General features: G+C 40.4%; 1 protein-coding gene across 1 annotated transcript; it reads left to right on the plus strand.

Annotated features, from left to right (window-relative positions):
* Nucleotides 1–526: 526 nt before the first annotated feature.
* On the plus strand, nt 527–22,568 carry LOC139699055 (uncharacterized). The gene is made up of 3 exons (XM_071598057.1): nt 527–1,819; nt 2,262–2,409; nt 21,244–22,568. The coding sequence occupies exons 1-3, from the start codon at nt 527–529 to the stop codon at nt 22,566–22,568; spliced, it is 2,766 nt and encodes a 921-aa protein (XP_071454158.1).
* Nucleotides 22,569–22,988: the final 420 nt, after the last annotated feature.

Raw genomic sequence — 22,988 nt, forward strand, 5'->3', positions numbered from 1 at the left:
TAATATCGTTTAGCATAATACCCTTCTCGTATCCGCAATTAACCAGCATATATGCTGTTAATTGCACTCATTGGGGGTACAAGTAATGAATGCTATATTTCAGCCTGTCATAGATTTTTTCAAATCGGTGATCAAGGAAGTGGTAAAATATAATATGCATTTTTTTATTTGCAGGAAAATTAATGCATAATTTTAACAGACTTTTTACGATATATTTGTTAGGCTATAACTGCAAATCTTTTGGTGAATTTTTAAGAACAATGTTGCGTCATCTAGTGATGCGATAGTATGGGATTCTTAAATGAGATTGAGGTATATCTTGAAGTATGTTGATTTAAATGTCTTATCTATGGACCGTCGTTGATGTAAGGGAATAGTGAGATAAGACATTTATTTACGCATCACATGCCCGGTATATTCGATGAAGTGTCGGAATCGGAGATGAAACGTCGCCCGTAACCCATCTTGGATAACATTGAGCATCATGAACTCCGTCGATTTCTCTCGAAGCGTTTCCGAGGGCCTGATGTTGCGCTCCCTGATGAAGTTTACGGGAAGGCCAGACGTCCGCCTTCTGGACGGCCTTGAGGCCAAGAGGGCAACGACCGGCGTCGAGGGTTTCACCTCCGTAGTGTTGAGGGTCAGCGTACCCTATTGTTTCGATGGTGATAAGGAAACATATCGGCATACGTTTCTGGTCAAGCGTCTGCCATTCGATGAGTTCCAGCTCGGGCTCGTGAATCCTCCGAAGTTCTTCGAGAGGGAAGGGATTTATTTTGAAAAGCTTGTGCCAGGGATGCTTGAGGTGTCCGGAGGCATAATCCCAGTCCCGTTTCCGATCTGCTACGGTACCGAGTACAACGGCGTGGACGACGCCATCGTAATGCAGGACCTAGGCGAAGACAGGTACAGGACGCCCAACCGCAGATTCCAGTCCACCGGACTGGACTTGCTCCACTGCAACGTCGCCATAGAGGCTCTCGGGAGGCTCCACGCACTGTCCATCGCTGCTGAAGGAGCCGTGCTGTCACCTTCAACTGGGAGCTGGGTCGAGACTTTCCCGCTGTACGCCAGGGATGCCCTATGGTTCGAGGCAGGACCTGGCGAACCCAGGCCATTTTTTACGGACTACGTGAAGAGCATGATCTCGACGATATTGATGATCGCAAAAGAAATGGATGGAGTTACTGAGGACCCCGGGACGTTCGACGCGCTCGAGAGGGCTTTGAATAATGTGGTGCCGATACTCTGCCGACTGGTAAAACCTAACGAGGACGGCCGAAACGTTGTGACCCACGGCGATTGTTGGATGAACAACATGATGTTCCGTTACGAGAGAGACGCTCGGGGTGACGAAATACCAGTGGACGCGAAGTTCATCGACTTTCAGATAACCAGGTACTGCCATCCATGCATCGATCTTCTTTATTTCTTGTACACCAGCACGAGCAAGGCTCTCAGGGGCAAGTACCTGGATAAAATGATTTCAAATTATTACACATCAATGGCGGAAAGTCTTAGAACCATTGGACGCGGTTTGCCTCCGATGTCGCTCGAAGAATTTAGGGAGGATTTTTTTGGACCCTATATGCCTTACGGTGTGATCATAAGAACTCTTTTCTACCCGATGTTGCTGCTGGGGGAGGATTTCGCTCCCTCCGACGCAGAACGCTTTTCCCCGGAGAAGTGTGAAGAGTTTGTCAAGACGGGGAATGCGCCCGTCATTTTATCGCGCTTCAAAAGTGATGCGAAATTTCGTCTTGAGATAGAGGAGTTAGTGAGGGACTTCGTCGACGTGGCGATGTCTGGAGTTTTTTCTGTAAACGCTTAATCATTCATAATTTTATTTTCAAGGGAGGAGCATGGAAGGCATTAGAACTCTCCTCGATGATTAAAAAGACTAAAAAGAGTGTGTTGTACTCTATCTTAATAATAAAATAATCATTATTAGTGTTCCAATGTATGTGGATGTAAGAAAACTGATTTATGTCAGCCCTTTAAGTCACTTTCAGTAGACTATAGATATAAATTTCATTTTTGCATTGAAATTGCCTCATTTATTACTTAAGATAACAAACAATGAATAAAAGGCCATCTTAATTTCGATTTCCTGAGACATTTTGTTAGTGAATACTGTACCACTGCTCATGTTATCAAAACTGACTGAAATACCCATAGAGATTATTCATTGGGTTTCATCATGAGGAAAAGAGTTAATGATCATGATGTGCCACATTAAAATATTTTGTACTTTTCCACAGGCTTTTTTTAAGATGCAATACGTTTCACCAACTTGTGGCATCACCAGGTACAAATTTCATTATCATGCAGCACTGGAATATGCATGCTTAGAACAGAGGAGAGGGGTGTGGCTATGGTTGGGCAGTGAGAAAGGGTTGGATATTGAAGGTTAGGGTAGGGTCTATTTTTGACAAATTCCAAGAAACTATGGGAGATACCGCAGCAGTAACTTTTAAATGGAGTTATCCGAGTTTTTTGGAATTTGTCAAAGGGAAAAACAATCAAAATGTTTAAAATTGGCTTTAACCTTGCAGACGGTGGTGTGTCATGCACAGCTACAAATTCCTGTGACATTGTGTGTACAGTATTTTGTCATAACATCTTGTTCCTTTAAAGCCCCCAAAATTTCATAGTTTAAGAGGATGCCTCGATAGCTGAACTGGTTAAAGCACTCGACCAGACATCAAGGGATCCGAGTTCAAATCCTGGTCAAGGCGAATGATTTTTACACTCTGTAATTGTTGCATTGAGGGTTTATTTGAGTAAGAGAATGGAAAGAGGTAGTAGTGCCATGGCTATGATGTGGCATGGGGTAGAAAATGAGGGGCATGGGAAGGGTGGGAGATCAGGCGCGTTGAAGGGTTAGTTTTGCTTTCCGATCAAGGATAGTATCTCAGAAAGGAGAGGGGAGTTTTAGGGCATAATAGCTTGTTACAAAGGATTATTTTGGGGTCAGCCAATTGCCTTCTCATCTCGATTTGCTCTATGGCATCCATTTTTAATCCTGTTTGGAGGTTATGCAGTATTTGGGAGAAAAATTGCTATTTTGATTGAATTCTATTATGTATTTTGTGATGCCTAGTATGTTCTTTGGCTCAGGTCTTGAAATATCTCCCTGTCTGACCAACACAAGATATGTTGTATCTAATACATATTAGTTTATAAATGCCTAATTTGAGAGGTATTTTCTGTTTGTCTTTGCCATTACCTATGAGTTTTGAGAGAGTAAGAGGTGGGTGAAAGGCTACTTAGAATGACGTAGGTAGGTGATCTTTTAGGCAATGTCTCCAAGGAATGGAACCAAGCACCACTTGAAGTCTTTCAAATTTGTAGACTGGGAGGAGGAAATTCTAGCTATGGCCATTGCTTTTTCCAAAGTATTTTTTCAATTTGGGTTGGGATGAACCCATTGTGGGTGGGTATATTAATAATTGCCCAAAGTTCTATATTGAAATTTTTGGGGGAAAGAGGGATGGTAGGAGTCTGTGGATCAGTGAATAGAGATCTGCATGTTTTTGTGAGAAAAAAGGGTGGAATCATTGGGAATTATGTGATCTTTATTGGTGGATTTTCTGTTAATTGAGAATTTGTGCCCCTTTTCTGTTATGGACAAATTGAGGAAGTTAATTTTGCCATTTATGTCTTTTTCCATTGAGAAGGAATTATTCATATGAAGTGAACGGCAGTAATTGTGGAAGGAGTCTGCTGGCAGTTTGTCCCTGCCCAGAAGCATAGAATATCATCAACATAGTGGAGCCAATGCATTATATTTTTCATTTGTTGACTGCCAGTATTGACAATATATTATTATAATGAATTTAGGAAGAGTTCTGCTAGGAGGGGGGAAAGTGGAGCCCACCTGCTTTGTTGTAAAAATTATGGTTAAAACTGTATTACTTGTGATTAGCTGCCATTTTAATCAGGGAGATTAATAGTTTAAAATTTTTGGGACTGTGGTGAAGTCGTTGAGCAAATCTTGAGCTCTAAAGAAAGGCTTCCCATCTGGGCACATTAGCAAATAGTTTATTTATGTCAAAATACACTAGTCTTGCTTTTCCTGGAACATTAATTTCTTTTGGTGTTTTGGAAAGTTTGATTGAGTTTTCAATTCCATGTTTAGGCTTAAAATGTGAGTAATCTCAGAACATTAAGTTAAATTTACATGACAGAAGGTGTGAGTGGTTAGGCACAGCTGAGACCGCAGTTCTAATTGGCATGGCCTATTTATGTAGTTTGGGGAGTTTGTACAACTTTGGATCAGAGGGATTAATTTTTATAAAACTCTATTTTTCCTTGGAATTGAAAATCCCAGAGTTGAACGCTGTACACTTCACTGCACTCCAAAAAGGCAAGATTGGGTCCTTTGATATAGGAGTGATGTGATTGTGAAAATAAAGGCACTTTTCCATATGCACACATTTATCCAACACCGTGGCTCTACTTTCCTTGTCCTTTTTCTGGATGATGAGATCTTCATTCTCAACCATGTTTCTCAATTGTCAGAGGGTGGATCACCATTAGCATCCTCATTCCTATCTAGCATCTCCTTGAATCTGGATGTACACTGGGAACACTCCAATCTTGAGGCACTTAAAGCTTATAAATGATGCAATGCTGTATTTGATGGATATTTTTAAGTAAAGGTGTGCCTGTAATGCCATATTAGCATCACAAATGTATGAGAAAAAACAAATTTGCACTTGTCCACAGGTTTAGACTTTATTTTAAGATACAATGTATTTCCCTGGCTTGTAGCATCATAATATACAAATTTCATTTACTATTTAAGCAGCACTGGCTCTTCCCTTTCCCTTGCCCAAATAACCCGGGACCCAAACTTCAGCATCTCAATATTTCTCACCCCCGACCGCAGTCACCCCACTCTCCTCTGTCATAAGTAGATTTATTCCACTGTTGCAAATTCTATTTCCTAAACCATCTTTCCTGTTTTTTTAGTCAGATTCTACACTTCACAATTACTAACTTGAGACCTAAGTCCACATGCTCTCCTGGGAAACCATGCAAACAGATCTCTCTGTACCTAAATCTATGTCTAACCATAACATAGTTAAACTGATATCTTCCTCAATCCTTGGGCATTTTTCATGTGTACCTACACCTTTTTTTGTGTCTAAACCAAGTGTTTTTTATGATTAACCCCTGTCTCACTCAGAACTATTTCTTTCTTCCCTATATTCAGTGTTCCTAAAATGCAGTCCCCTTCCTCTACTGTATCTTCCTTTGCCTACTGCTCTAATCCAATCCCCATCACTATCAAATGTTTCCCTCCAGGAACACCTGAAATTATATTTTATCGTTGACCATACACCCTATTGATCTTTTCCTCACTATGATTTCTTGGTTGTATGTAGACCTGAACAGTGAGAAGTTCATTGGTTCAGCTTTTACTTCTACTTATAATATTATATGAGTCGTTAGTTCTATGTCTACTATGTTTCTTCCTAACTTTTTGTTCAATGATATAGCCACTTCTTGCTGACTCTTCTCTCCTTTCCTGTATATTGGTCTGTGTATTCTTGTCACTCCAGTAACTCCCACTCTCCTTCATTCCACCTCACACAGCCCTAAAACATCTATAATTTCTCTCTCCATCTCTCACTTTATATTCTCTAATTTCGCACTGTTTTCAACATCATTCTATCATTCAAATTTCCTATTCTAATTAATTTGGTCCTCTTCTCTACTGCTGCAGTTACTTTCCTTTGCAAGGATATCTGAGATGACCACCTTTGAAACTTTCCTTTCCTGCTGCCGAGCATGACACACAAATAAGGCTGAGTACTGTTGTTGGCAGGATACTTTTGTCATTTTAGTGTCCATCTCAACATTTGGGATGAAAAATTGAGTGCTTTGCGATCTTCAATAGTTTTTAATGAGACACCAGCACTCAGATGGCTACTCCAATGGGGTCTGATAGATGCCTTTGTAGCTGCCTCACTGAGGAACAGACTGTACGGAGTACTTTTTGTCTGACTCCTGCACTTTGAACTATCTGTCATGGGTGACCCAACTAGGAGCAAATACCATTTCTCCCATGTTCAAACTCCAGTGGTGATCAGAATATGCATACTCTTCTACCATATTAAGGTTATAGTCCATGGGAAGTGGCATGCAGGATTACTCTTACTGCTAGTTCCCTTATTTTAAGATGTACTTTATTGTCTTACTGGCATTTTTGGCCTTGCATGAATAACTGAGACTACATCCTGAGTCTTATGAGTTTTCTCATCATTATAAAGACAGTTGGCTATTAGGAATGGTATCTAAAGAGAACTTAACATTTTAGGCAATTAAATTTTAAAGAATGTTGTTGACTATATATTTTGGCCAAAAACTTTCCTTGCCATTAATATACTATTGCATGAACACTTGTTGCGCAAGATACCTCTACATGCACTCTTTTCATAAGCTTTGTCTGTTTTATGCTGCATTTATTCTTATAAAGGTTTTGGGTCCAACCAAAGCCTACCTGAAAGAAGGTAGACCACCAAATAATAATTCATTGGCATATGTTTTTATTGAAGACCGTAAGGGCATACTTGCTAAGGTACTTTGGCTTTCAGATATTTATTTTCATTTCTGGGTTATTTATACAATTTCTTTACATTTATATATTTTTACTTACCACCAAATGTATTGTTTAAAGGAATTTTTTCGCTTAAAAATTAGTATTTAGCACATGTCTTTATTTTACCAATTTATATAACCAAATGTCCATCCTTTACATTACCTGCTAATTGTTATGTTTCCAGAGAAATATTTAAACACTATATTTTACTGCTACATATTGTCGCTTTACAAATGTTTAGAATACTAAATTTTTAGCAGATTTAGATACTAATTAGTGAAAATTCATGAATCCCAATTTTCAAACTGCTCGTTATGATGTACAGTTTTTCTGTAAAAGAACTGATGTTGACTTTTTTACCACCAGAGTATGCTTGATGTCATTGGCTTACTACTAATCTTGGTGAATAAGGAGTAACTTGGGATACTCTGGTTTATGTGGTCCTCCGGTATTCCTTATATTCGTTAGTTTCATAAATGTCCTTGCAACTTAGCACTTTTTCACAGCCCATAAGTAGTCAACATATTTGAGGGTTCCTCAGTCTGTCCGAAATTGTTCGCTAGCATCTAAGAGGCAGTCATTAGGATTTATTGCCACTATATCATATAATGTGATCATTCAGCATTGAAACTTGCTCACCAGGAATCTAAAGCTCTTGACTCTTCAATATTAAAGATATGTTCATATTTCCATGATACTAATGACATTCTTTTGAAAATCATTGCTCTGCTTAGATTCTGGGAGAAAAAAATTCCTTGGCAGTAAGAAAGAGGTTTAATTGAAAGTAGACAATTCATCTAAAAACTATAATCCTATTTTGTCAGTACTATGCTTGTGCACCTGGATTTTGAGGATAATCGGAAGAAGTATTAAAGCAAGTTTGAAATTGATGAAATAATCTTAAGAAAAACATTCTATATTTCTTGTAATGAAATACAGTTGCTACTGCTGATAAGCTATGCTACAGCATGTGCTTTATCTATTGATCAATCTTTGGATTAAAAAAATAAGTATGTACAAACCAAATGCAAAACTTGGAAATCATGGATTGAGGATTATTTACAATAATATGAAATCCATCACAAGCAATTGAAATCATATTTTAGTGTAATAATGTTTGAATAATTGGTGTAGAAAATACATACTATGCTGAAACCAATGTGAAATATTTGGGTCAATGTATTCCGCAACTTTGAAAACAATGCTTACGGAAATTAGTAGTGGTAGATTTAGCATTGACATCCGACAGCTGAGGTCATTTGTGCCATTAGGGATGGCTGGGATAGGAAGGGTTGGGAGAAACCTGGCATCGGCGTTAACCTGCTCTTATCAAAAGGTGCCAAAGGGTCTGCAGTTAAACTTCCCATCCGATGGATGGTGCTCTGACTCAAAGTGGCTCTCCATAAAGCACCTCAAGTAGGGATCAGGATACCACTAAAAACGATCTCCCATCTCCAGGATTTGCACCCAGACTCTCCACAAAAAGCCAGTATGCTAGCTACCTCATCATCATGATTCCCTTACCAAAATAAGAAATTTGTTTAATCCGGATTGATTTAAATGAAGAATCTCTAGTGAAGATATGTAACAAAGGCACACTACAACTGAGGGTAAGCATTTGTGAAGCATTCGTTAGGAAAATGTATCCAAATGTGGCAGAATGATATGTAGAAATAACACAGAAAAGTGTTATGCTACAATGATATGAAAATACTAATACGGTATGTGCATGGGGAGTTGGCTGATGTCAAAATTGAGTTTGTGAGGGAAGACTGCAATAGAATTTTTGCCTGCAAAAGCAAGCCTATCTCTAAGTCTAAGCTTATGTGATGGTAGGATTATTAAAGGATAAGTCCTGAGAACAATATCTAGCACAATATCTATGTGTCAATGATGGAGAAGACACAATAAGGGTAGATGGATTGTCAGATATAGGATGTCAGAAAATGAATGTAATACTCATAAAAGAGTCTCAATACCCTGACCTATAGTAATGGGGATAAGGTAAGATGGATTGATAATTAATTATTTTCTTAAGAATAATTCTTTTTCCTGATCTTTTGAAATGAAATGATTTCAAAAATATATCTTCCAGGATTACTAATGAATCTGACTGTAAAAACTTACACAAACAATGATTATCTTATTTTATAGGAAGTCTTACCTTTATACAATTACATTTTATTTTCTACCATCTCCTAAGAGATAATATAGGCATTGCTCTTGTTAACTGAATATTTTGCCAAACCTGTTGTTCTTTGTATCATAAAGGATTTTTACTGTCATAAATACGCAACGTGGACTTATGAAATAAGATTCATGACCGAGTCGGTTGGCAGCTGTCAAAGTAAAACGCACTTCCATCTTCCAAGAAGCATCAATAGATATGTAGTTTAACTGCTCTGATCATTAGCTAATTCATGAATTAAGTTTCAGGATGAGCATCAATTCCAATGTTCTGTCGGGCAATTGGTTTCTTCTATCTTTCTCAGCAGTCCCCGGGACCCTGAGCAACCGTTCCACGGCCGCAGATGAAGGAAGGGCCGTGTTGTATTTCAGGAACATTTCCATCACCACGGGAAAGTCGTGTAGGAGAGCCAGTTCCTTCCGTGGATTCGCCAGGTAGCTGAGTGCTCTCATGTGAATCGTGTTTTCATATTCGATATCCCTCTGTTCGGAATACTCGTCAAGACTGCTGAAGAAGTCGTCGTTTGTTTTAACTGGGGTGGATGAGATGCTGTGGTATTCGTTGCTGCTCAAATTCCGTTGTATCTTGTTAAACTCCCTGAAGAACAATGATTTGCAAACCTCGAGGCTCTGTGTGGGGATCCAGGCGGTACGAAATCGGGGATGGGATATGGAGGCGAGGATGAACCCATGGCTTTCCGGCGAGGACAGGTCCAGGATCGAGGAGAAACGCTCGTCTATTTTTTTGAGAACCACTTTCCTCAATCTTTCGCAATGAATCAACATCCCTTCCAAGCCCTGCAGTTTCTTTTTGAGCACATAGAGGGCCGGCAACACGCAACCCAGAAAGCACATCTGCTCATTCTGAAGAACGTCCAGAGCAGCCGCCAAGGGACCCATAACTGTTACCCATTCATTAAGGAAATCAAAGTCCGCGTGTCTGAATTTGTCGAGCCTGTTTGCGGTGCAGACTAGATTGATCTTGTCTTTGTGCTTCAAAAGTGCGCTGACGGCACTGTGGAGTGTGTTCCAGTTGGCCGGGTTAGGAACAGGAAGTGAGACTCTGTAGACTTTTTGTGCTGTATCAGCTGCAGTGCTGTCTCGATTAAGGCGACTCCAGAGGGCTTGGGTCTTTGAAAAAGCTGCAGAGTGCGTCTTTTGGTACAAGGGGTCTGATATATTATTCGGCTCTGCATCCACAGATGCAACAAAGGAGAGGGTGCGGCAACAGCAATTGTGTTGCTTCTGTAGATACGCAAGTTCCTCGTCAGAATTACTAGTGCGGTCTTTCTGCCGTCTTAAGTGAGTATATTCCAAACTAGTCATTGGTTCCTGATATCTATTCTCAGTCGTCCGGATGGGATCTTGGCCGTTCCTGCCCTCGTACTTAATCGGCTCTATGGAAAGTGATAGTCCAATATATCTGGAGAAGGCTCTTGCGATTTCAGTGCTATTGTCTGTCAATGTGTGTGTCACCTTGTCTACAATGCCATGGTCGGTATGAACTTCATGGATGGTCGCGTTGATTCGGCGTTCTATGTTAAAATCACTTTTCAATTGCCTGTACGCAAGTGCGAGGGATTTTCTCTCCAGGGTTATTCTTTCTATATAATGCACGGTCATTCCTAAATAGTTTATGCCCCCCTGAGTCCAAATGTGTGCAGTTGTACATAAGTATTGCTGGGCGCTCAAAGTTTCTCTGAGTGTCTGAATAACGAAATTGTACCGACGAAGCAGTATTGACCGCAGTGATTCGCTTTCTGGAGCGGATATGGCAGTGATGTTGGCTCTGCTAAGTGTCAGTATTAGAGTTTTGAAGGAGACGTGGTCAGCTACGGAAGTTGGTAGCATAGCATCGGCGATGAAGTCGGCTGTTAACTCGTCTACCTGAAGGGAAATGAAAATGAATAAGATTCATTTGCTAGTCGTTGGGGGCATTGCTAAAGGTGTGCATCCCATTTAATACTTGCCTCGTCCTGCGTAACGTAGTTGCCCGTCGGTTCCTGCTCTGCCAAGGAGTAAGCATGGATTTCTTGAGGCAATATCTTCTCCGCGTGGGGCGTTTTCACTTGCTGAACACGCCTCACTCTTCTCTTTTCTTTCATTCGCTCAACTTTATCCGGGTGGCATTTCTGAAATTTACAGATGTGAATCGTATGATCATGCGTATATATATATATATATATATATATATATATATATATATATATATATATATATACAAGTACATACTTGTACATATGTTCATCCGGAGTTTTCCACGGCATGAATTAAATGAAGTTTGCATATTTCTCAGATTTGCGCCGTGTTTGTTGATTTGTATAAATGATTCAAGCTGATGAACACGGCGAAGACCCGATAAATATGCAGAGCATGTATGCGAGGTTTTAAGAGAAGCCTCATTAAAACTTTGATATGAAGCGTAGTTATGTACGGCGCGGAAACATGGCCACTGAAGGAGTTGGCTGAAAAATGTTAAGCCTAATAAATACAGCGGGCCCGATGAAATACCTGCTCGTATATTTAAGGATCTATCTTCGGAAATTGCGTTATAATTAGTAATTATATTGAAGAAGTTCCGGGCATGTTACCGGATGTTTTCTAACCTCTGGGAGCCTTGTGATCTTCTTCATATGCTGTTTCATATAATTAGAACATTCTAATAGTATATGATATCCTGAAGTTGGATCGATTGCTGAATTGAATCGCGTGCAGCCTAGAGGAGCCAGATTTTTAAAACGTCATGATAAACTGAGTAGTGTCTCAAAAATGTTATAGGGGCTAAGCTGGGAATCACTTGCGGAGCGAAGGTTAAATTACAGATTAATACATAATTTGGAATGATATCTCGAAAGCAATAATGTTGAAAATATGTTATTAGCCCCATCGTAAAACAGATCATGTGAATGAAATTTGAGAGATTAAGTGCAGAACAGATAGATTTAAGATGTCATTTACCCCACGAACAATCAGGGATCAGAGTAATATAAAGTTTTAACGACCAAGTTGGGAGGGAAAGGTGTTTTTGTTCAAGGGTAGTCTGGTGTGTAATCACCCTCTGCCGCACACCCTAATAGTGGCTCGCAGGGTGTTAAATGAAACTAAATCTACTTTTAATACCTAAGTTCATTTGATAAAAGCAATCGTGTGCAGCTAAGTAACGCTGTAGCATTTTATTAAAATTTGTTATATTAAGAACTTGTGTACATTATAATAATTTATTTGTTTTGTTTATAAGAAATTCATCAATTTATTCGTATTCAGCGACCTAAAAGACACCCAATTACAAATATTCGTAAAAAATTGAATATCTTATTCTCTTCCGTCATTTTGTTAATGGAAATTTCGGTAAAATTTGCTCGCACGTTGTTCCTTATTATACTTAAATATCTTAGGAGTCACTGTATTAGGACTTAATAATCATATTCGAATCATTTAATGTAGACCTAGGAATACAGTAATGAATGCCAAGACACATCAAGAGTGTATCCCCCAACCCGTAATAATACTGCTTATTAAGTTTTCGAAAGAAAAAATATTTCGCTGATCAATTAAATTATTTCAATTTGCAACACAGGTTCCGACACTCACGATATCATCGTCAAGGTAACGTTTTTACCTTGGCATAAATTATTACGATCAAATATTGGCATAAACCACCGCCTGCTTGTCGGGAAATCTCAGACGCGCCCATTCAAAGCACACGAGAATCTTATCTAACATGTCTTATTTACGTTAATTGCCTATGAAGTATCGTTAAAGATGTAGTCCTCCAGTGATGTTTTCCTTCGCTCTTATGGAGGTTCTGTAAAATTGACGGATCCAAACATAAAGCCCTTTTTTGGCAATAAATCGCAGTTAGGCAAATAACTCTTACCACTCTACTTATAAAAAGGAGAGTTTTGTCGAGAGAAGGAAAGAGTGGAACGATAAAGGTCAATTTTTTAAAAATACTTCTAGTTTCACTTCTTTTTGACGATTGACTGTTAGTATATTTTGCTGAGGGGCTGCTAGCTTGTAAACGTTTTAAGCGAAGGATAACTACTTAGGCATTATTCTACTACACTTGCCTCTTTACAACTCAGTTATTTACCTCTTTGTAACTCAGCTAATTACGTCCGAGTAATTGTTCAAGATAAAATTACCCGTTACGACTTGCCGCGCTTCAGATTGTCTTCCAATCATAACTCTCCGATATCAAGTCGGTGGGCCATAAGACAACAATCGTTATCAATCCATACGTGTCTCGACGTAATTTTTAGTTTTTCATCGAGTGATAGAAGTCGTCTTGTCATGAAATCAATGAGGAAGGATCAGAAGAAGTTAACATTTTCAATACAAAAATTGCCTGACGAAGTTAAAAAAAAAAAACGCGCGTCAATGTCTCCTTACAAGGGATGTCAACTGCATTTAAATCTTGACCCTGAGCCGTTCTATGACTAATTGTAAGGAAATTGTACGTTCATAACTTAATAAAAGTCGAGGCTTTTAGAATTTTACCGCTTCCTTGAGCCTCTATACATTTTGTTAAGTTATACACGTACAATTTGCTTCCCATACAATTTGATCTCACCATTTTTCAATCTATACATTATGCATTATTATCCACGTTGGCATACAGCATGGTTTGAGAAGATACCGGTAAATTGCATGATACAATTTGCCAGGCACAGAATTATTTCCAAAGTGGAAAACTGACTCGAAACACTGAGGGCCCAGGTGGAGTTAGGTGAGTGAGTAATAGGTGAAGGTCTTCAAATCGGTCATTTCTATGCGAAATTCCCCCACATTTCTGATAAACTCTAGTCCTTTGTAACACCCTATTTCATTTACTTAGTGTTACTGGAATGATCGGCGTGGAAAACCTATAGGTGACGAAGTACGAGAACTCAAGAGCGACATCCTTTCGTCCCGAGACGGTGTACAACCCAATGTGTCAAAAGGTTTCCGCTTACCTTGATGTGGCAAATGAAGTTCCCCGTGGATCGGATGGTCCCAGGCTTGATCTTGGGGTAGGGACATAGCATGCACTTGACGGTTATTGACCCATCAGCCTTTCTGGTGAGGATCTTGAACAACTCGCCGTCCAGGAGGGAAGGGACAGAAGCGTTGCCGACTGTCGGGACCGATTCATTTTCGCTGCTCATCGTTTCCGTAACCAAACGACGGATCTTCGCCTTGTTTTCCCCTTCCGACGAGTCGTCGTGGAGTTCCAGCCTGGATCCTTTGTCGAACTCCATACCACATAGGTTGCGACAGCAAAGCGTGGACCCCACTCTAGGGAAATAATTCGACAATACGTTCCCTCGGGGAGGCGTTTCTCTTTGGCTAGCCAACCTATCACCTCGCCTCTTCGTCAGTATCTAACATCTGAAATTCCAAGTTAGGTGGTGGCAGGTATCCGGCTTCCTTTTTTTTTTGAAAATCTAAATTACAGATAAGATAGCGTCGTTAAGATAAAGCTATCCCTTGGGCGTGTGCGCTAGATATCGTTGTTATCCGAGTTTACTCGTCTGATATATTTTCTTCTTTTTTATTTGAAAAATTTAGATAAAGCGGTCTTATCTCATCCTCCTCCGTCGGACTTCAAGTTTATAGCTTGCCTGCATGCATTTTTCTTTGCGGAGGGGAGTAGGTACCTCCTTTCCCGAGCACGCGAGATGACAAGTGGGTCCTTGGCTCCCTACCTGAGTTCATTATAGTAGTAACAGAATATGACATGGAAAATACGCATCTTCTTAGTGCGTAATTTCCTATGTCTGTACGCACGTAACGGGGGAGTAACTCTTTCAGTTCTATATTTTCTTTTTACGGTATCGCAATCCTCAATGTGCTTGATTATTATTCGATAGTCTAACGTTCAACATAGGTTTTTGATGGGCATAAAACACGTCTGCATTTCTCAGCCTGGCATAGCAAGACACAACCCAACACCCTACACTGCATTAAACCTTTTGCCAAATCCGCATACTATCGATCTCCCTTCATTGTTGATTAAATTGAAATTTTATTGGGTTTCAATTTTCCGAATTCTAACCCCTACCTCTTGTGATCAACGGAATCGTGTTCATTCCTTTTTCAACACAAAAGAGAAACAAGATGCGTTTCATGATACCAGTCATTTCTTTATCGTATCTTTTTCCTCTAAGTGTCTCCATTGTCTCATTTGTCCATCATTCAGGGTTCATACGCTATCTGGAATTACGATAATACTTTAATAAAGTGAATAATTGCAGTAACTCCTGGTCGTCCAGTACGTCAATTTGCTGCGCCGGAGGGTTGGGACGCAAAACTGCCCATGTGACCGGGGCCGGTACCGCCGATTGACGATGTAGATTCTCTATAGACTAGGGGAATAGTACCAGTCTTTGAGCAATTTGCTATAGTTGCTCTTCCTTGGTTGTCTAGCCGCTATCTTCACTGCTGATTTCCGCAAACGTAGACTGTTCTGTCCTAATACGAATCTCCTCCGCTACTTCTTGGAACAAATCTTTAGATAATAGTTCACCGGACTGTAGTTGGTGCTGATGTGTCATTGGCTACGCTGCTGCTGGGCCTGGGTATCACCCTGAATCACTCAAATGTCGTCCGCGCAGCGTCTGCTCCTCAAAAAAGCGGCTGCGATGGTTTTTGACCCCAGTGGTGCAGTCATTTGAATTATGTGTCACATTTAAAACATTACTGACGTAAGCCACGGTAACCAGCCTACAATTATTAATCCATTAACAAATTAAGTAGATGCTTTTTTCCCGTTTCCTAACCCGTTAAATATCTTTACTTCCTCTTATCCCGTGCCCTTTCCACCTGGTGCTTGCACCGCCTGCCACACACTTTTCTTAGTGAATCGTGGGGTATAGGTGTAGACGTAGATGATGGACATTGATTTGAGTATTAGTCGTGGCAACTACGGGACTCGGTCCGCTATAGTGTGTGTCGTGCCCGCCTGCGGGAGAGGTAAGACCATCTCACGAAATCCTTACAAAGAAATGACATCATCAGCACAGAAGAGGAGCGAATTAGTTAAAATGGGGACTCGGAATGTTAGGAAAATAAGGAAATTAAATTTTTTAAATTATAAATGTGTATTTTTTTAAGATCTAATTTTTTCATCTAATAGAGAATTTTAGGTGCCTAAGCTTTCTTAGCGTAAGTAAACTAGATTTAGGCAGGTAAGAAGGGAAGAGGATTTGAAATAATTGTCAAATTGAAAGACTAATGAATAAATGTATGTTTTTTTATCAGAAGAAACACATTTCGACTCACTGCTCGTCTTCAACTTCACATATGTTCGCATAATTTCTTTAACCATTAAGGTTGAGTTATGGGCCTCGAGCTTGGCACGCAATGGGGGAAAGGGATTTGAACGAAAGAGGCTGTTGTACGGTCACTGAAGGTCAGCCTTTTAATTATTAGGCTCAGTTCTTGCCTCCTTCGTGGGATTTCCAACTCAATGTCTTTGCCCAATCGTCCTTCGCAGCGATACTGATACCCGTCCGCATTTTATAACTTTTATTCTGAATCCGGTTGGTCGAGAATCTCTTAGCTAATCTATCTTACTTTGAGAGAATCGTAGCTAGTAATTTTGCCGCTCCAATGCTAAAACAACGCTTTCTGTTAATCACGAGCGATAAAAAGTAATGTAACATCATATATCCGTAGTTCGTTGTCCTAGATGTGGAATACTACATTAAAACTAGTAAAGCATGTTTCAAAGAAAAGTGAAACATGCTGAGCGAGTTTAAGTATCATTAGGTGAAGTTAGCATTCATCGCCGTTTGATTCCCTCGTCAAGGTTACACCTTATCGTTTTTGTGATCGGAGATAAAGGAAAAACACCTTATTTTCCGTTGAAATCGATGGAGGGGGAAAATAGAATAAGAAAAGTAACCATCAGAGAAATATCTAAGGCGCCGGATTTCCACCATCTATTTGTACTCAACGCTTGATGACTGAGAGATAATATATGCTATAATTATATTGTGTTTAGTTCTGTAATTTAAGTGAGAATTATTTCTTCTCAGTAATCAAAAGGGTTCAATAATAAAGTTAGTATTCCATACACCATTGGACTTGGATTTTGTTGTTGAATTTGATGTATTTTTACGAGGATACTGAGAAAAATAAAGGAATCGCGGTTTTAGTGATGAATGAAAAACGGACGTTTTGAATCGTTGAGATAATTTTATCTGCATTTTATTTGATTTTGTGTTTTATTCTTGCATGTAAAACTTGATATATGGTTAATCGGAAAACTAGATCCAAAACCTTAATGGTTCTTCAATGTGTGATCAATATCTGGACATCTACATGTATATCGTGTACATTTTTCTCAAAGACGAAATGGAAATAAGTGATGGCATTTCCTTATGAAGATATATATGTAATAAGGTTTTGGCCTTCTTCAAAATCTTTTGGAATAATCCTGGACTCTCAAACACATAGATCATGACTTGCGAGATTCGATCTACTGGGAACGACGAATTTAATCAATTTATGTTGCTAGCAGAACGATGAGATGAATTTGTACCTCTGCTATCAACGTTTTAGCACACGCTAGTCTCAAATTATTATTTAGGAGTTATGAGGCAATGAGTCATAGCAAATTAAATACAAGAATGCAAAATAAATGTAATATTCCTATCGCCAATGGACGCGCGCACATGGCGTGCGATAAACAATGACAAAGCAGTGAAGGATCTTAGGTTCTCACATCGTTAGTCAGCACCGACGTTTTGGAGGCTGAATCTGCCATCGTCTCCAGGGATTTCTCCCTGATTATGACCACACAGATGATAATCCGACTTATTGAGTTCAGTGTCTTGCTTCCCGTAGGTAATCATTATCGGTCCACTCTTTTTTCTCATTTATTTCAATACCTTTATCAAGAGTAACGAGTAATGTCAAGATCATTTGAAGACGTTGAAAAAGTTCTACTCTTTCTAGCAATCCCGACAATATTCGTGTTCGGTTTCAGGATATGGGGTCGCCGATCAAATCTGAAGAAAAATTTTAAATAATAAGGATATTGATGAAAGAAGGATTTCCACCACATCACTCCTGAAACTGTGTCATTTAATGAGGGTATTCCTGGAAAAAGAGGTCCATTGGCCATAAACCTATGGAGGGGTAGGCATAGCGGATCAAGTGAAATACTCGGCGAGTAACACTAAAATCAGTCAAGCACCTTCGGAGTTCCATTTGAGATATTTGGGTTCTTGGGAAGAATTAACGGATAGTTGGAAAATATTCGAACGACAAAGTCAAGGAGTCTTGTTACTTATGCATTAGTCTGAACTCACCATGAATACCCTTCGATCATGTGGGACCCTGCACAAAATGACTATTCTCATAATATAATAGGATACAGCTGAAGTATTTATCCACGAGTAGAAAGCTTCTCTTTATTATTGAATATCTAAGGCTGTTAGCCATTGGAAACATTTTTCCGAGGTGCGGAGATTTGCAGTATCTGGTTCCTAGGAGAGGAATCGCTCTCAATTATTTCACTTTGCCGACAACATTCCTGCTCTGTACTCTCCGTGGGTAATACTCGTTGGGGAGACATGCACAAACTACGATGTTGAGTGTGAAGGGAGTATGGGAGTGGGGTTGACTGATGATACGGGTCGTTCAAGAAGGAAGTCCGCGGCCGCCTTCGACTCAATTAATCCTCGGCTAAGCGCGATGCAAGCTGGATGGATTTCCCGCATCAACCGCATTGTGATCCGTCGTTAGAATGCCTGAGCGGAATGGCAATCATTCTTATTACTGCCAGAGAGTGCAATAGCTTTTGGCTTACGATTTAAGAGCCTCTTGCGAAAGTCTGCAAGGGATTTACGGCAGAGCAGAGTATTTGTTGGGATGGATGTGGAGGCCCCCTCGGGATGCCCAATTTGTGTTCTGAGCGGTAGACAGTCCTGACGAAGTGGAAGAGGGGCATTTTTTTATAATAATCGAGGTCAAAATTTGGTCTTTGTTGAATCGATTCGTCAATAGACATTTGATTAGTTAATCTCGTAGGGAACGTAGTTATCTAGTAGGGATCCCCACTTCTACTCGTATCATAAATCTTCGTGCACACATTTCTTTTTTTCGGAAATGTTAAGTGAGATATTCACTCTCTCTAGAATATTGTTTCCTGGCACCGTTTATGTGAACGATACATTCTGCATGTAGAGTGACACACGGTGACAGGTGCGTGACTTTTATTACTTTTTTAAATTCCATTCATCCTGCTTGTATGTCACCTTTGAATTGGAAAAAATTGCAGCTTAAAATTCTTAGATGTAGCCTTGAATCGAATCTCAATGTAACCTTAGAATTTTAATGAACATCACTCTTTCCAAAAGGAAGTAATCTGCATTTATTCATTGCTTTTTACACCTTCCACGTCTTCGATCAAGAACTGGTCAAAACTCTTCTATATTAACTCAAACAACGGTATCTCAGCAGATGACTATGGCCTGCATGTATCGCGTAGTAGTAGTTTTGAGGGGAGGCGACAGACAGCTACGGTCATTTGCGCCATAGGGGATCGACAGGAAAGGATGGAGGGTGGAGAGAAACCCGGCGTCGGCATTAGCCTACTCTTTACGAAAGGCGCCAAGGGGTCCGCGGTTTAACGTCCCATCCGACGGACGGCGTACTCACTCAAAGTGCCCTCCACAAAGCACCTCAAGTAGGGATCGAGATACCTCTGAAAAATATTCAACACCGCCGGGATTTGAACCCGCGCCCTCAGGGTGGGAAGCCAGTACGTTAGCCCCCCGCACCATCTCGATCCCCCGCAGGAAACGGAACATATCGGTCGGTGTTAGGACCTTTTGTATGAGAGAATGAAGGGCTTGGAAGGAAAAACAGGATATTGATTACAGAGTCGCTACAAAACAATCCCCGGATTGTTGATTGCTAGAACCCTTGTTTTAATTTGGAATATGCCGCAAGTATTTGGGATCCTTGGGAGAAAATTTGGCAAAAAAAATTAGATAAGATCCAGAGGAAAACCGCCAGATTCGTTAAAAATTGATATAATAAGAGCACAAATGTGACAGGCCTCAAAGGGGATTTAGGTTGGGAACCGCTTGAAGTACGGAGAGAACAAGCGAGACTTAGACTTTTAGAAAGGTTCAGAACAAACGAGTTTAGCGATGACACTAGAGGAATTATAATGACCCTGCACTACTTAGGTAGATCAAACTACAAAGTTAAAATAAGGGAGATAGATTCCAGTACAGATAGATACAAAATACTCATTCTTTCCCCGAACAATCGTAACTCATAATATTAAGAAGTTTCACTTTAGAAATATTAAAAACATTGAATTTATAAGTCGGAACAAAATTAAACATTGCAAAGATAACAGGTATATTTGTAGGTGCATTTGTATGTTAGTTGGTAGTTTGTATGTTTACATGTGTGTGGGTTGTAAGGGTTTTTGCATGAATGCATACCATGTTTTGTTTGTGGATTGTATACATTTGTGGCATTTGCATGCGGTTTTTTTTAAATTACCGATGGTGGACTAACACCCCCCCCCCCCCCGCACACGCCCTTACAGTGGCTTGCGGGGTATTATAAGTAGATGTAGTTGTGTTGATGATTTAGCTCCAGGACAGCGGCAGGCCCCGTCTTTAGGCAGAGCCTGCATTTGCAGGATCACTTACCTCTCATGTTGCCAGCATTAAAGCCTTGACAAAGTAATTCAAAATGTGCTTGAAAACATATATGAATGACTCGGGAATCGGTCGCACGATTTTCCGCGAGTCACGAAAAAATTCCGGTTTTGTGTCTTTAATGAGCCCCATATTCTTGGGTTCACAGAAGACTTTGGTAGAGTTGGACGGAGTGAGGAGGGAATAGAAATCGCAGTCGCAAAATTGGTGACCTTACTTATCAGTTCGTTTTGCGTGGATCACCTTGTAAATTTTCATTCGGGTATATGCTGGAACAAAGAGTAGTGACGGGTTGAATCGATAACCACAATTCCTCTTATACGATGGAATTATAGTGGTAATTATCATTCATCACTGTCGTCTATCATTATTCCTCCCTAATGCGAGTGCCTAATGGGAGTCACACGTCAAAGGAAATAGAGATAAGAGAGTGCTGTTTGATTTTTATACCGGTCCGTAAAATTCTATTGCAAGAGGGCATGCTATAATGAAATCGGTGACTTGTTTCATTTCTAATCAACGCGCCTCTTAAGTAGTGTGAGATAATAAATAGCCGTTTACGGTGGGGGTAATGAATTATGGCATTGAGGGAACAAAACCGGTGGAGTTGGTGCTGAGATGAATTTTTCGGCAGTGGAGAGCGCGGGATCACCTCCCAACTCGTAACCACCCACAGGAATCATTCCCTTTCGTCTCAAAAATTACGTAAGGAAATCCACTCGGCGCCTAAAACCCCAGCAGAAATGAGCTTTAGTGAATTGTCCAAGTTTATAGATCGAGAACATTTGCATCGAGCTCTTGTCAATTTCACCGGACGAACGGATGTTGAAATATCGGGCGACGCCCAAGTGAATAGGGCGACCATTGGCTTCGAGGGATATCTCTCCGTGGTCCTCCGCGTGACAGTTTCTTTTACCACCGAGGATGACCCGACGATCCGCACTAAATCGTTATTCGTCAAGTGCTTGCCCAAAGAGAAGTACCAACTGGACATGGTGAAGTGGAGCAATGTCTTCGAGAGGGAAACTTTGTACTATGGGAAAGTGTTTCCGTTGATGAAGCAAGCCGCCGCCGGAAAGTTGAGTATACCGATTCCCCAGTGCTACCACACCTTTAATGACGGCATCAATGACGTCATATTCCTCGAGAACCTACTGGAGGCAGGATTCAGCACGGTTGGGCTTCAGTACATGTCAAATGGGTTCGACTGGGAGCACACCAGTATGTTAGTAAAGGCCCTTGGTGTCCTGAACGCTTTGACAATAGCTGCGGAGAGACTCTTACCTGGTGGGATGCGAAGCTGGGTGGAAGCTTTTCCCGCTCTTGGCAAAGAAGCTGTCTATTACGTACCAAAGCCGGGAGAACCACCGGTCCCCTTCAAAGGCGTGGCAGACACTGGGAATGAGATCGTAGTAGAGATTGCCCGGCAGATGCCAGGGCTACCTAAGTTAGCTGCGGAGTCGGGGAAACTGCGGTCCATCCTCCAGGCGTTTTGGCCCATCATAAGTGAGCTGGTTAAGTCCAACTCGAAAGGTCATAATGTGCTGAGCCATGGAGATTGTTGGGCCAACAACTTCATGTTTCAATACAAATTCGATGACAAAGGGACCAAGGTCCCCGTCAGTATAAAGGTTGTCGACTTTCAGTTGGTTAGGTACTGCCACCCGAGTATTGACCTTCTGTATTTCATGCACCGCTGTCTCAGCAAGGATTTTAGAAAGGAACATTACGATAAAGTCATCATTGAATACTACAACTCCCTCCGAGACTCTCTGAAAACTCTCAGATTCGGACCACCTCCGTTTTCACTTGAAGAGTTCATGTCGGATACGAAGGAGGTTTATAAGCCGTTCGCGGTCTACTTAACCGCAGTGTATACGCCCTGCGCCTTACTGGGTGAGGACGTCGCTCCGAAGAACGTCGAAGATATGACTCCGGAATTATTCGAGGAAATAGTGACCTCCGGAAACGTATCAGCCATTCGGAAACGTTTATATAGCGATCCCTTGTACAGGTCAAAGGTGGAAATTCCTGTGAGAGAATTCGTAGACTTGATTTTTCCGAAAGGTACAGTGGAAACATCCCCCTTCTCGAAATGAAATGTGAACAAACTCCACGATGTTACAAACTCTTATGGTTTTTTTAATGTTTAGGCTAGGTTTTTACTCACCAAAAGGTTGTTGAGCAAATAGGGGAGTTAAATTAATCGAACAACTTTCGCTCTGTGCATGTCAAGTGTCAAACAACTTTCGCTCTGAGCTGTCAAGTGTCTTAACCTCGGAATTGGTTGTATTTTATACCATCTCATAATTTTAAAGATGCTCTTGTGTGTTTGCAAAGTGAAGAAGACCTTAGTATTAAATCCCTATCGTTCTTATCACTGAATTTCTACTTTATTTCATTATTCGAGCATTACCTCTTTTTGATAACATTTACTCGGTGTGATGTGATGAGAAAAATGAGGAACTGAATGAACAAGATACATTATCATTGAATTTTGATAATCTTTCAAGCGTGAA

Source organism: Hetaerina americana, unplaced genomic scaffold (genome assembly GCF_022747635.1).
Source record: "Hetaerina americana unplaced genomic scaffold, ioHetAmer1.1.p SCAF_9, whole genome shotgun sequence".
NCBI lineage: Eukaryota > Metazoa > Arthropoda > Insecta > Odonata > Calopterygidae > Hetaerina > Hetaerina americana.

Bases quoted from the DNA above. Each gene is read 5' to 3' on its own strand.
- LOC139699055 (XM_071598057.1), top strand. From the start codon at position 527: ATGTTGCGCTCCCTGATGAAGTTTACGGGAAGGCCAGACGTCCGCCTT. The intron at 1,820-2,261 runs GTAAACGCTTAA...ACTTTTCCACAG, and splicing joins CGATGTCTGGAGTTTTTTCT to GCTTTTTTTAAGATGCAATA. The intron at 2,410-21,243 runs GTTAGGGTAGGG...CCAAGTTTATAG, and splicing joins GAAAGGGTTGGATATTGAAG to ATCGAGAACATTTGCATCGA.